Source organism: Pyrus communis, chromosome 14, assembly GCF_963583255.1.
Source record: "Pyrus communis chromosome 14, drPyrComm1.1, whole genome shotgun sequence".
NCBI classification, from domain to species: Eukaryota; Viridiplantae; Streptophyta; class Magnoliopsida; order Rosales; family Rosaceae; genus Pyrus; species Pyrus communis.
The window spans coordinates 23,713,865-23,729,535 of record NC_084816.1 but is presented as its reverse complement, the minus strand read 5'-3'; the positions used below and the strand labels follow the sequence as shown (position 1 = coordinate 23,729,535).

The 15,671-nt window shown below is 37.5% G+C and overlaps 1 protein-coding gene across 1 annotated transcript; it reads right to left on the bottom strand.

Moving 5' to 3' along the window:
- Positions 1-2,639: 2,639 nt before the first annotated feature.
- On the bottom strand, positions 2,640-5,908 carry LOC137715789 (E3 ubiquitin-protein ligase SP1-like). Its single transcript, XM_068455137.1, has 11 exons — positions 5,520-5,908; positions 5,339-5,391; positions 5,020-5,141; positions 4,809-4,904; positions 4,457-4,594; positions 4,311-4,376; positions 3,845-3,957; positions 3,579-3,689; positions 3,334-3,377; positions 3,141-3,249; positions 2,640-3,049 (listed from the first exon to the last, which is right to left on the bottom strand). Exons 1-11 carry the CDS (start codon positions 5,591-5,593, stop codon positions 2,947-2,949), a joined length of 1,029 nt encoding a protein of 342 aa, XP_068311238.1. The 5' UTR covers positions 5,594-5,908; the 3' UTR covers positions 2,640-2,946.
- Positions 5,909-15,671: the final 9,763 nt, after the last annotated feature.

The window sequence follows — 15,671 nt, the reverse complement described above, 5'->3', positions numbered from 1 at the left end:
GCCCACACCATTTTCTGTGTTAAATCCTTTGGGGAATTTGACTTTTGTTTGGCTTTTAGCCCACACATTTAGCATGTGTTGGGTTTTTTTTTTTGGGGGGGGGGGGGGGGGTGGGGGCGGGCAGAATAAAACCTAAAAAATAGCATTTAGCTCAGCAGTGGGTTTGGTCTAATTGGTGGTTAAGTGATGCCAATGAAGACTAGCAGTCAACTAGACTTGTAGAAGGATCGGATTTGTATCCATAATCGATAAGCATTGGATTTGACCAAGGCCGGCCCTAAGAATTTGGGAGCCCTAGACGAGTCTTCAAAGTGAGGTCCTAGAGTTCTCTGACCTCCGACCCTTTGTACATTGATATGTATAAAAAAAAGAATTCCCTAAATACATGAAAAAATCTATTTCTACCTCAAATATGATTAAAAATTAAGATCAAAGAAGAAAGACAAACATTAATTGAATATTACACGTTGCAAATGTACTAATTAAACTTACATAATCTAATTTTTCAACCAATTCCTTTTCAATTGATAAAATAGTTAACCCATTCAATCTTTCTGGTGACATAGTTGATCGGAGACAAGATTTAATCAACTTTAACTTTAGAAAAACTTCTTTATATAAATGCAACTGTAACTGGTATGGTTAACAAAATTTTATAAGCAACCCATGCATTTGGGAAACAACCATCCATTTGTCTCGTATATTTCAACAATTCCATTGCCCAATTTATTTTATTTGGTAAAGTTTCTCTCAAGATTCTTAGCTCTAGAACTAAGTATATTTATATGGGGTGAGTGAAAAGAAAAAAAAAAACAGAAAAAGAAAAAATTATGTGGAAAATTATATTATAGCCTATGATTTTATTTTGAATATTTTTATTAAATTTAAATTGTAAAAATTTAAATATATATTTTTTAAAAATGGGGGCCTAGGCGTACGCCTAATTCGGCTTCCCTCACAACTGGTCCTCAATTTGACTTGTTGATCTATCCGATAAGCATCAGATTCGAATTTAAATCAAATTATTATTGATTCTAATTTTTTAACAAACGATATTATATACACTAAAAGGGTGGATGAGTAGACTAAATTATCGATTTTAATTTAAAACCTAAAAACGATTGAAATATCATTGGTAACTTCTTAATTTATTATAATTTTTTTAGTGCATCGATATTTTTACACTAGGGGGAAGGGGAGTTCAGCTATGCCACACAATGGGCAACCGAATTTGATATCGAATTCGCCATCCACGAGATTCAAACCTAAGACCTCTCACTTTTAAGCGAAGAAGAATATCACCAGACCGTAGTACTGAGTATGATTAGAAATTTTCATGTTGTATCCTAAGAAAACAGTGTGTACATTATAAGTTCATAAAAATTTAAATTAATATTACACACAAGTATAATATTATAAAATGATATAATATTTTTTTAGGATTAAGTACCTAAAACTCCTAACCTTTTAGTGTCATTCCAAATTAGTTACAACATTTTTAAACATTCCAACCAAGTACCCAACTTATTGGAAATGTCTCATCCATTAAGCTCCAATTAAATTTTTGTTAAATAACTAGGGCTTGCTATGTCTCTAAAATCAATAGAAGGTTATGGAAGCATAGGGTTGTTGAAATGGTATAGATTGCCATGATGCAGCCATCACCTCCAAACCCAACGCTCCACCCTACAGCTCAAGCTACCAACATCAAGAAGGTCATGAGGTTGCTGAAATGGTATAGACTGCCAAGATGCGGCCCACCACCATTTTCACCGTCCACAAAGAATAACTGAAAGCTTTTCTAGCTGAAAAATCGGCGAATGAGGAAATCACCTGAGCAGAAATAAGCTCCTTGAAATCATATTTGAATTCTTAACCATCTTCTTTGTTAGAAGATTTTCCAATTTTCATTTTTGTTTTCCATTATTTGTGAATTTGTTTATTTGTTTTTATTTTTTCAACTTCATGTCTTTTTTGGAGTTATATCCATTATTATTGTAGTGTCTGAGTAAGCAAATAAGTAAGACGCATTGTTGGCACATGTACATTTAACGAAAAAAATTCAAAAAAATACTTGAAATCGACTTCCTCCTTTGAATGATCACGGAATTAAACACATATAGCTCACTCTTAATAGCTTATGGGGCACTTGCTGGAAATGGAGACAAAGAAGAAGTCGAAGAGAGTTCAAGCTCTATTTTTTAGTTCCAAGGATGCAGCAAACAAAAGACTTCTTATCCAGTTGAATCGTAATTGGATCATGGATTTAAAAGTTTCGATCCAAATCTTTTTAGTTATCAATATCCTTTTGTATCTACATCTCTATTCTCATCACATTTGAAAGACATAGATACAAGGGGATCATTTTGTTTCCCGACACTCCTTGTTAATTTTTATTCTCATCTCATAGTTCGAGCATGAAAATTGTTCCACCAAAAATAAGAGAAAAATACGGTAATACTATTCACACATCCGATTTTACCTTCCACACCCTCCTTGTTATTTTTTTTTTTTAATTATTATTCTCCTCAATTCATACCAAATATTAAGAGGAATGTATCGAAAGTTGAAAAGAGTGGACAGCACCACCCAAAAAATAAACACTACCAACCAAAAAAATAAAAAGGCAGACCGAAACCTGACAAGAGAAAAAGGCCATAACTTTTACGGATCACATCAATTTACAAGAATGTCTACCGCTTATATCATTTACAATTTTCAATACAAAGAGAAAGTTCAGTAATTGGATAGAAATCACCATGCCACTAAGATTTCCGGAAAGAAAAATATATAAAAACTGCAAATTTACTCATAAGCGAAAGTTTACAGGGGCATTGGCAGGTTTGCACCGGATAACAAAGTCTTCGTTTATTTGGAAGTGCTTCTCTGGATAGCACTTGTGCTTCTTCATCGAGTACTGCAGCTCAATACATTTGAAGCAGAACCTTAATGACGGAAAGTCTTCACAGCCTGATCAATTCGTCTCCGGCAGAGAGGGCAACTGGTCAGGTGTAAGGAGCAAGTTGTACAACAGCACATATGACCGCACCTGATAAAATAAATGAATCAGTGATGTGCTAAATTCGTAAGGCGATGAATTAGACTGCTAATGTATCATACACTGAAAAGGCAGTTCTTACGGGACAAAAACCGCATTGTACTCCTGCTCAAGGCATATCACACATAAATTTGGCATCATACGGTCTCTCTTGCTTCCATCTGATGCATTATCATCTTTTTCGTTTGAACCTGGGAGAAAAACGTAAAGCCTTTTAGTACATTTTCGAGCGCATATTGCAAATAATATTGTAATGAGGTCGCTCAGCAGTATACCTTCACTATCTTCCCCAGATCTTTTAGCAGCTGCAGCAAGAACCCTGCATGCACATGAATTTCATTATCCACTTGTCTCAGATAGACAGAAGAAACAACGGAAAAAAAAAAAAAAAAATATATATATATATATATATATATATATAAAGCCAACATCAAAACATGCTCTGTTTTCTTTAATTAATCATACAAGCAGCGACTTTCACTTGCAAGTTCCAAATGAACAGACAAACTTGGCTACATACCTTTTCTGCAATTCCCTACGCCGCTTTCTCTCCATGATGTATTGGATAGAATGCTTAGCAACCAAATAAACACCAAACACAGTCAAACCCATGGATGCATATTTGTACCACCTGAAAAAAGACATCTATATTAATTAGACAACAGAAAAAACACACCATTAAAGAAAATGAGCAGTGCATGAGTGCAAAAACACCAGCCCATGGACCTACACATGCACACAAAATGTTAATATACACTATGGCATTCCTATTAAGTTATAAACAACCTTGCCCATTTTCCAAGGTTTGCAATAAGCTGATCAATGGTCTTGGGAGAGACATAAAATGGCCCTTTCTGAGGTCGTTGAATCCGAATTGTACCAATGTCATCTTTGACAGCCTGACACATATCAAGCAATAAGAAAAAGCATCAAATGAGTGTGTACATCATAACATTGCAATGCACAAATATTCCAATCAAATAACATCCTGAAAATTAAATGCTAATTATGAAACTACAGCTTCAGGCCGTTTTACAAGAATGCAAGTTCTTCTATGGGACACGGATCATTTTTGGAACAAGGATCATCCAACTCAAGTACATTTTGAGACCATACTAAACTAATCACGTTTGTGTAACCAGTAATTGTATAACGTATATATTATCGGAATATTACTTTCTATATTTTAGATTTTAGTCTATTTGAGTATTTGTAATAAACAGGATACAGTATCATATTAAACTAGACATACCTCACCAACAACACTCATAGAAGTACCGGTTGGAAGTACCCTCTCAATTCGTTTGACTCCAAGCATCTGAGACAAAGTAGCCATTGTATTAGTTAAACTATTGAAGTTTTCCAGATACAATACAACAATTACTAAACTAAGCAAACCTTGAGGCCTTGGAGATAATCTAATGTCCCACGTACGAGGGATCGTCCTGACTCTTCAAATACCTCACTTGCAACCGGCAATAGAAATCCTGTGGCAGCTCGAGCTCCCACCACAAACACGCGACCAGTTCCATCATCCTGATATAAAGAATCCAGGAACCACCATCATATCGAGTTAGTGAACTTTCAAATCCAACAAACAACAACAACAAAGCCTTATCCCAGGAAGTGGAGTTGGCCAACTTTCAGCTCCAAGTGAACCAAAAAAATATTTACTCAATAAGCACGGGACTGGACATGTAGGGAGAGGAAAAGCTAGGGAAAGAGAGAGAGAGAGAGTACAAATTCTCACCAAGTACCAGGGGACTTCTTTACTCATTGAAAGCATCACAGCAGAATCCTGTATCCATGAGCCAGCATCATTGTGTTTCAGAAAATGCTGTTCTGCCTGAAGAAGATCAACAACATAGTTAATTACCAATCACACGTAAGAAAACGAAACACCACCACACCACCAATGAAAGCATCAAAATATGTTCTTTAGAGTTATAACATTTGTGTACCGTTTCCTCCACAACTACGCCTCTTAGACCAGTGAACTCACAGTTGATGGGGGTTTCAGAGCTAACTCTCCCTGAGACCGCAACTACCAATGGCAATACACATTCGGAATCCAACAATTTTGCTGAAAAGTGAAGGAACACAAGAACTCTAATTCAGGGAACAAATCCAGGCAGACTAACAGCATCACCCGAAAAATAAAAGTAAGTAAATCTTTTTCCAGAAGATGGACCACATGAAAATATATTTGATTCAAACAAGGCACCAAAACAAAAAATTGAAGCAAAAACTAATCTTTCGCTTTCGAAAAAAGGCGCATACCCAATTCCTTCAACTGATTAATTCGAGTGGTGGATTTAAGAATCTCTGCATCCCTGTGTAATCACAAAAGACCAAATTTCAAATTACCAACAAAAAAAAAAAGGTGATTCACGATTGAAAAATGTGTAATTTGATCATCATTAAAGCCGATTCGATTTCGAAAAACGGAGCATACACTGACCTGCCACTGCTCCTGCCAAGAAGGTAAAGAGCAACTCCACTCAGACAACAACTCAATCCACCCCAAGGTAGCATTTTTAACCGCCGCAAAGATCGATATCCTAATTCCAAACCCTTGCGCTATTGCTCTCCGCCATTGTTACGCCAATACCGGAGGCGTCAGAGCTCAAAAACCGGACCCAGACAGAAATCATACACGAAAGACTGATCTTTTAAGGCGAATTTGATGGAAAGATATCGAAACGAATTGAAATTAGGGATTTTGGCAGAGAGAAAGGGGAAAGAGAGGAGGGAGATTCTAGGAAAATAGGAAGTCGCAGAGAAAAGGTTGTCGAAATTTTCTGTTCGTTTTCCAGGAAAGTTGAAAAGGAAGGAAATTGGGAAGGGGGATTTTTTGGGGGGGGGGGGGGGGGGGGAGGGAATCGGATACGAGGAGTGTTGGAAAGGGCGGGGGAAGTGGAGGGAGAAGAGTGTGTGGAGGGAGGGAGGGAGAGAGAGCGGGTGACGAGTTTTCGGTTTGGGGATAGGAACTGCGTGCAAAGAGAGGAGTAAATGGTCGGTCCCACGTCAGTTAATTTTAGTTGGTGCCGACGACATTATTCAGTTGAGATACCGCTACATTGAGCGTCCTCTTTAGATGTAAGTCGTTACTACTGCATCTGTAACCTCAAACGATATTTTAGTGCGCAGAGTCTAGCATATTAAGTGTAATAATACAATTAGTTAAAAGTAATTTTTTTAATTAATTGTATTATGACATTCAATGTACTAGACCGTGTTTCAAGCATACTGAAAAGTTTTTTTCTTCAATAGTTGCGTGAAAAGATGATTTGTGTTGCTATATTTTCTTGTTTTTTCGAAAAAAAACAATATTATCTAAACTAAGGAGGGCATTGGCAGATCCATTTAGAGACCCAGGGGGTCTTGGGACCTTTCGGAAACCCGAAGAAACACTTGTGATCGACCTTCGAGACCCTCCAACAATTTGGGCAAGTGCAGTGGAGAGGCTTGTTGCCTTTATGGATATGTAGACAACAATGCTTATAACGAAGAAGAAGAAGAGATTTTTAATTTTTGTTTTAAATGACCTAACCAAAACGACAACGTTTTTGAGTAAGTCATTAGAAAAAATTTAAAAACTAAAATATCTCTGTTTTCTCTACAGAGATCAAGAATCTCTATATTTTCCAGTATCCCCAAATTATATTTAAAAACTCCTAACCCCAATTGTCGTAACCTTCCAACTTTAAACCCAAGTTACCTTATCCCCCACCACCATTTACGTTCCACTGCCTTTAGCTACCTAATTTTATTTCTTCCAATTTCATGTAAGTTTTTAAATCCGAAACTCTAGTCTCAACTCCCAATTAATAATATATATGTTACATTAACAAATTTTATCTTTGTTGAGTCATTAATTGTGTTATGTTGCGGACGAAAATTTGTTGGTTTTATTACCTTTGAGATTAATCTTGATTTATTCAATGAACAAAATTCAATAAAAAATAGCGATATAGAACCAAATTAGTCTAATATTTTTTTTTTTTTTTGAACTTTTATCTTGGGACCCCCTGATCTTGAAATCATGGATCCGCCACTAGAGGTGGGGAAGTGGGCTAAGCCTCACAATAGGCTAGCAATAATGTGGTTCAAATTCGCATTTGACGAGAATCGAACCTAAGACCTCTCAATTACAAGTGAAAATGAATACCATTAAACCTTAATACTAAATAACTATGGCTGCCGGATCATAGATTTACAAGTTCAAGTTGGGTTTAAGCCGAACCATTTCGAGTCCAGACACTATTTTCATCAAGACTAGGTTTTTGGTCCAAAACTCGAACACGGCCTCGTTTCCATCAATTTTAGTCGCCTAATTTTTGTTCCCGTGTCAAATAATAATGTGTCAAATAATAATGATGCATATCATAATTTATTTTAATCTTAACTCATTACCTATCCTCGTAAGTCTCATTATAATACAGTTTGAGTTTAACTGGAGCATGCTCGGCTCCTTCTTGGAGCCTTTTTAAACTACATAAAAAATGTATAGGTAAAAAAGTTTGTGGTCACAATACTTTTGCTTGAGCTGAAAAACTGAGCATAAAACATTGGAAGGATAAAAACCCTTAAGAGCGAGAGGTTTTTTAGTGAGCATAGAACACGGTCCAGTATATATGTGTTATAACAAATGGTTGGATACTTCAAAAAAACAATTTCAACTGCTTGTATTATGACATTTGAAGTACCAAACTATGTTTCTGACAAACCATAAATTTTCCTTTTAACAACAATGATGATGAAAAGGGATGGTTAACATCACGGAAGTGAAACATCATATACAAAAACTGTTACGGTTAGTAATTATGTACATGATTTCTGACCGTTAATGCGTGAGTTACAAGTTAATAACATTGTTCCACCCACAAAAGCAAAAGGTATTCTAAAGCAAACAAGTTTCAAGACAGAACGATTAAGAATCCTTTAGGCCTTCAGTATCCTTATGCAAGATATGACCCAATCTGGGAGACTTCTTCATCAACTGGAGCAGCTAAAAACATCTGAAGCCAAATCTTACGGGGTGAAAGTCTACTTCACCACCTGCACAAATTCGATTATGTATCAGTGTATCGAATGCCCAAAAAAAACATAAATCGGTACCATCTGATACGTCCACGGCATTTTTGCTTAAATTTTGAAGAAGAAAAGTGAAGCCTTTAGTACAACTGCGAGCAATGCATAAACTGCGCGAATAACATCGAATGTATTAGGGGCGGTTGGACACTCCAAAACCTACCTTCATCATCTTCCCCAGAGTTTTTAGTAGCTGCAGCAACATCCCTGCACAAGCAGGGTAAGAATTTCGCTGTCCATTCATGGGTATCAACAGACAAATGAAACACTGGAAACATATTTTCATGATCTGTGACAACTTTGGAATATACGCGACAACTTGGGGCGAAACTTACCTTTTTTGTGATTCTTCTTTATCTCGTCTGTACCTTCTCCGCAATACTTGACGACGCCTTAGTTCCCTCTTGACATATACGGCAACTTCAACACCAATAAAAGCGAGACCAATCACAATCAAACCGAAAGATAAATATTTTATAATCCTGGCAAAGACAATTTATGTTAATTAGCATTTGGAGAAAGCACACACGAAGATGCACAACAGCAGACGCACAGTGCGTGCACGCACAGACACACTAGCAAACACATGCTTGTATGCATTCAAGGATTGTTTTTATACACAAACTTGCCCCAGTCCTCTCGTTTTCAACAAGGGAACCAACGGTGGTGTTGCGAGAGACATAAAATGGCCCTTCGCTCGGTGCCTGAATCTCAATGTTACCGGTGCTATCTCTGACAGCCTGAACGATAATTTAAAACGTCAAGAGACAGAATGTATAATCAACAAAAGCTCCATCAAAGATTTTCCTGCGACAAAATGGCCCTTCGCGTGGTGCCTGTATCCGCATATTACATACCTCACCAATGACATTCAGATGAGTACCCACGGGAAGTACCAGTTCCGTTCGCACGACTCCAAGGATCTAAAGACAAACCAGCAAACATATTACTTGAACTGCAAGGAAGATTTTTTCAGATATAAAGATTACTGCAGAAAACAAACCTTGAGGGCTTTGGGATCATCTTTTGACGCGCAATCGTAACATCTTTTTGCTGCTTCAAATACTGAACTTGAAGCCGGAAATGTAAGGCCCGAGGCATCTTGTGCTCCTCTTACATTCACACGAAAACTTCCATCGTCCTAATATACAAAATCAAGGAACATAAATAAACAGAAGTGCGTAGGCAGAGAAAAGGGATATGCGGAAAATATTTGTTAAAAGTTATATATTCGAAAAGCAAGTTATATTTACTTAATCAAGCACAAAAATTAACCCCACAAATTCAAATCCTCACCAAATACCAGGGGGCTTGTTTATTTGTGTAGCACATTAGAGCAGACTTCTGTAACCAATAACCCTTTCCAGTTCGTTCCATAAATTTTTGTACTACCTACGAAGATATCAACAATTGGATAAAAAAAAAAAAAAAAAAAAAAAGGATATCAACAAGATTGTTAATTACCAGTTCACAAAAGAATAAGAACAAAATAAACGAAATCACCACTTAAAAAAATCCTCCTAATAATAATAAATTGTGTGATTTTTCAGTTTGTTCCCACACGGAGCAGAACACCACATGTCATTATATAATTAGAAAGATATTTAAAAAAGAAAATTTCTTCTTACTGTATAATAACATGTGATGTATTGTTCCGTATTTCGAGCACCTTGAAAAATCTCTACACTCGAGAGAACAATGTAATAGTTGGACGATGTGTAAGGGCGTTCGCACTGAAGAAACACCATAATTTGCGTACCTTTTAAGCCGCAATTACACCTCGTAGGCCTTTGAGATCCTTAGACTCGCACTCCAGGGGGGTTTCCGAGCAAATCCACCCCGAAATTGCAACCACCGTGGATGATGATTTACCGTTATCCAACGATTCATCTGGAAAGTGTAACAGGATAAGGATTCAAGATGTAAGAACTTATTTATTCAGGAACACAAATTCAAGCAGATTAACGAACTTGGCAAATCAATTGATCTTTTCCCAGCAAATTAAGATTTTCTACACATAAAGGGTGACCTCATGCCAATAAGGCTACCTGCTTTGCGAGGGTTGGGAAGGAATGTCTATCGTATGCAGTTTTATTCTACTTTGCAAAAAGAGGTTGTTTCTATGAGTCGAACCCATGATCTTTCGATCACAAAGGAGCAACATTCTCATTGTGCCAAGGTTTGCCCTCTAAGATTTTCTACACATACGGAAAAAAATAAACAATCTTTGAGAAAAAAGGCAACATACCCAATTTCTTCAATTGAGCAGTCTAAGGGATTGATTGAAGAGCGTTTGCGTTTCTGTAATTTCACAAAACACCAAACAAGTAAAACTTCCGAGAAACTCGATTTATATAACAAGGGTTTAGAGTTAAGAACTTGAGAATGTGTAATTAATTGTTACCAAGATGTGCTTAACATAAAATTTGTTGAAAGGAAAATATTCAACTTGAATCTAGACTAAACTATTGAGAGATGGAGGAGCATATGGAGAGCAAATCCGCTCTAACCAATACGACTATGCCCACATCTGAATATAAAGTTGTTGACCCTAAAAATTACAAAGTTTACGTGGCGCGCAGGTCGAGTAACTTATAAGCTAACTACGTCCTTCGGTTGAATGCGGGGCATGCCAACTCGTCGGCCGAGCTCGGCCGAGGAGTAAAATTTGTTGATGTTGTGTTGAGTGCGCTGCTGACTTCTTGATCTTGCGATTGCAACCGAGGAAGGAACAAATCTCGGCCTTTGGATTCTCGTGCCTGAAGACAAGGCTGCTAGTTATGCGAAGTTCAATATCAAATTCGGCTCTCAGGGTGCCGAATGTAGTAACTTGGTAACACCTTACTTCGCCGAGAAGGCTAATGAGATGACATCTGCCAATAAGGATTCGAAAATCCTTCTCGACCGAGACTTGGATAGATAACTAGTCGGCCTCGCAGTGCTGTTTATTCAAACTGAAGATGTTTGCCGGTTGCCTTCACAATGTTGTTTATCCAAACTAAAGATGTGTCGGCAGGAAAAAGAAAATAAAAAATCTCAAGATGTTTGAGAGGTTTTGCGCAGGGCAGTTGTGTGTTGAATTGAAGATTTTTTTCCCATTGTCATTGCATCTGTATTTATAGGATTGAAGTACTTAGATAACTAGTCGGCCTCGCAGTGCTGTTTATCCAAACTGAAGATGTTTGCCGGTTGCCTTCACAATGTTGTTTATCCAAACTAAAGATGTGTCGGCAGGAAAAAGAAAATAAAAAATCTCAAGATGTTTGAGAGGTTTTGCGCAGGGCAGTTGTGTGTTGAATTGAAGATTTTTTTCCCATTGTCATTGCATCTGTATTTATAGGATTGAAGTACTTACTCTGCACGGACTGGACTTGTAGAATTTGATTTCAACTCAAACTTGTTTAGCCAAAACTTCAGTCAAAGACTTCTCAAGATAGGCGAGAGCCTATCCTTTAGCCGTCATCATCATCTGACTCTAACCATTATTCAAAAAACAAAAACATTTGTTTTTTCCTTTCTTATCCTTTGCATCCCTCAAAAGAAACCATGCCCTCAGACTATCTCCTAGTTCAGCTAGGAAATCGTGCCCTCACATCAATGTTTTCCTTCTTTATTTCCACCATGTCGATCCAGGTGGCGCTTATGCATGCAAAGTTACATGGGATAAAATCCCAACAAGCACATTCACGTGGCCACATCCAAAATCATATACCATTTGGCGCTATATTTATCTGATGCCGTATATCCCAATATTCCAAACGTTGAAATCAATTGGGATATAGATAACTATGAGGTTTAAATAATTTAATATATTATTAAGAGATAATATCATGATTAAAATCACAATATTATTTCTCAATAATAATTGAAAATCATTTCAACCATCCTGTCCTTCAACGACACTTGATTACTCGGGCTGATAGTGTAAAATCAGGTCCAAACATTGCCCCCCAGTTTCCTTGATCTTAGGCCCACAAGCCGAATGGTTAAGGAAATTATCACAGTCGAATAACCCCCGCTATCGTCGAAAAATGAAGTGACTCGGCGAAGCAGATGACTCTTGTTTGAAGAAACCCCAGTTTAGTTGAAAACTGATGGGTACCACTTGTTTTCAGCAGCCCATTTGTGATGGCAGAGAAGCTGCAATGGAGAGCAGAAAATGAGACAGCTATCATAGCTCTCGACTGCCGAGGTCGAGAAAAAATTTGGAAGGGTCGAGAAAAATTGTTCTTGGAGCTCAGCCTGCCTATATATACATAACTAATTATATATAACTAATAAAAGTGGTCGAGGAACATTAGCTATATACGCTTCGGGGCCGAGGAACTTCATCGTTGGCCGAGGTCTTAAAGTGGCTGAAGACCATCATCATATATATATATATAAATCCAAAGCCACAAAAAACAAAATCAAAACTTGGCCCATTGGCCTTGGAATGATGTTGTCGGGCATGCATATTTTTGTCACCTTTTTTTTTTTTTAATTTAATTTTTTACAAGGGCTCAGTGCTCGTTGCCCCCTATTTTCTTATGCATCGGCTTAAACAACCAGATGGATAAGAAAATACATAAAAAATTGAAATCTAATGTATAGGAATAAAAGTGGCCGATCCATGAAAAGGAGGAGGCCAACGATGCTTTATTCCAAGTCGAGATCGTGTAATAACAAAATTTTCAAATTGATTTTGCTCTAGGCCCGAATAAAGAATTTTCTCCAAATATTTTTGACTCGGCGAAATATTTTTCATTTTTGACCGCCGAATGTGTTGGACAATTATTATGCCCCCATGCATAATAATTTCGCCAATTTCGGCTTTTAACCCGAACAACTGAGCCGAACGGGATTGCTCCATATCGGCTTTATCGCCAAATACCATATCGATTGGCATGGTTTGTTCAACTGAAACCATGAATTGGTCTTGTTCGTCATTGGAACACTTTTCTGATCAATTATTTTCTAAGTCAATTTTTGGCTCAGAAACTTGAACATTTTCTTCTAGGTTTACCATACTTTCAGCCTCGACCGAAAAAATAGGTGGCCTAGGTTTTTCTTCTTGGCTGACCATATTTTTAGTCTCAATCGAAAAAATAGGTGGCCTTTGTTCTTCGGCCAAATTAACAATTTTCTTAGGCCGATGTCTGATTATAGCCGGAGTGGAAAATTGCCCCCCGGTCTTTTCAACCAACCATTCCTCAAATGGAATTGATTTGTAGTTGAAAACGTACGGAAAACATTTTCCATCTAGCCAGGTATTAAATTGAGCCCTGTCTTCATTTACCCTGCTCTTGCAGGGTAACAGGAGTTTTTATTCTCAACATGTAAGCGAATGACTTTTGCATCTCTGTATGGCCACGAAGAATTTTTTCCACTTCTAAAGATCTTTTTCGTTCCTCATTGTGTTTTTTCAATTCCTCTAGGAGCTCGTACAATTGGCTACGTGGAGCCGGATTGGAATCTTGATATATCATATGAACTTCGCAGTTTTATCACTGGGTCCCACTGGGCGTGCCAAAATGTTAACCCTAAAAATTACAAAGTCTACGTGGCGCGCAGGCCGAGTAACTAATAAGCTAACTACATCATTCCGTTGAATGGGGGCGTGCCAACTTGTCGGCCGAGGAGTAAAATTTGTTGATGTTGCGTTGAGTGTGCTGCTGACTTCTTGATCTTGCGATTGCAGCCGAGGAAGGAACAAATCTCGGCCTTTGGATTCTCGAGCCTGAAGACAAGGCTGTTAGTTCTGCGAAGTTCAATATCAAATTCAGCTCTCAAGGTGCCGAATGTAGTAACCTGGTAACACCTCACTTGGCCTAGAAGGCTAATGAGATGACCTCTGCCAATAAGGATTCGAAAATCCTTCTCGACCGAGACTTGGATAGATAACCAGTCAGCCTCGACGCAGTGCTGTTTATCCAAACTAAAGATGCTTCGGGAACGGCTGATTCTACGGCAACAGTGTATTTATCCAAACTGAAGATGTTCGCCAGTTGCTTTCATAGTGTTGTTTATCCAAACTGAAGATATGTCGGCAGGGAAAAAGAAAATAAAAAATCTCAAGATGTTTGAGAGGTTTTGCATAGGGCAGTTATGTATTGAATTGGAGGTCTTTTTCCCGTTGTCATTGCATCTGTATTTATAGGATTGAAGTACTTACTCTGCACGGACTGGACTTGTAGAATTTGATTTCAACTCAAACTTGTTTAGCCAAAACTTCAGTCAAAGACTTCTCAAGATAGGCGAGAGCCTATCCTTTAGCCGTCATCATCATCTGACTCTAACCATTATTCAAAAAACAAAAACATTTGTTTTTTCCTTCCTTATCCTTTGCATCCCTCAAAAGAAACCATGCCCTCAGACTATCTCCTAGTTCAACTAGGAAACCGTGCCCTCACATCAATGTTTTCCTTCTTTATTTCCACCATGTCGATCCAGGTGGCGCTTATGCATGCAAAGTTACATGGGATAAAATCCCAACAAGCACATTCACGTGGCCACATCCAAAAGCATATACCATTTGGCACTATATTTATCTGCTGTCGCATATCCCAATATTCCAAACGTTCAAATCAATCGGGATATAGATAACTATTAGGTTTAAATAATTTAATATATTATTAAGAGATAATATCATGATTAAAATCACAATATTATTTCTCAATAATAATTGAAAATCATTTCAACCATCGTGTCCTTCAACAGCACTTGATTACTCGGGCTGATAGTGTAAAATCGGGTCCAAACAAAAGTAAGAATTTCTTTAAGTGAAAGGACAATATTTTGGTTGAAGATAATCTAAACTATGAAGAAGAGGATTCGAACTTTAATGCATAGGAGGAGCGAATATGCTCTAAACAATATAGCTACGTCCACATCTATACGACATAAAGCTATAGGTTTAATTTCAAAATGCAGATCCAAACTGACCTGTCAAAGAAATAACCAAGAAGGTACAAAGCAGCTCCGCCCAAACAGCATAGTAAGAGCAACTCCACCCCTAAAGACTTTGCGCCAGCACCCAGCCCATTTATCCACTTCAGTGAACAGTAATAGACCCTAATGAACAGTAATAGGCCAAAGCATCTCCACCCCAAAAAAAATGTGCTGGCACCCAGTCTAAAAATGCGCTAACACAAACGATCTCCACCCCTACAAAATGTGCTGGCACCCAGTCCATTTAAAATATTAAATAATTTTTTTTATAAAATAATAAATAAATAAAATAGTTTTAATTTCGGATAGGATTTTTAACCAATCTCGTCACGCCACGTGTCATTATCCGAACGTACTATTTTGTGAATAGATTTCCGCTAAGATTTTCAACCAATCCCGACAACCCACGTTTCACTTCCTGTTTACAATAATTTAGGCAAGATTTTGATAAGATTTTTAACCAATCTTGTCACGCCATGTGTCATTATCCGAACGTACTATTTTGTAGATAGATTTCTGATAAAATTTTCAACCAATCCCGACACGCCACATGTCACTTCCTGTTTACAATAATTTAGCCAAGATTTCG

Coding starts and splice junctions, on each gene's coding strand:
- LOC137715789 (XM_068455137.1), bottom strand. CDS start 5,593: ATGCTACCTTGGGGTGGATTGAGTTGTTGTCTGAGTGGAGTTGCTCTT. Junction 3,378..3,578: donor CGTAGGGAATTGCAGAAAAG/GTATGTAGCCAA, acceptor ATGTGCATGCAG/GGTTCTTGCTGCAGCTGCTA. Junction 3,050..3,140: donor TACAATGCGGTTTTTGTCCC/GTAAGAACTGCC, acceptor TTATTTTATCAG/GTGCGGTCATATGTGCTGTT.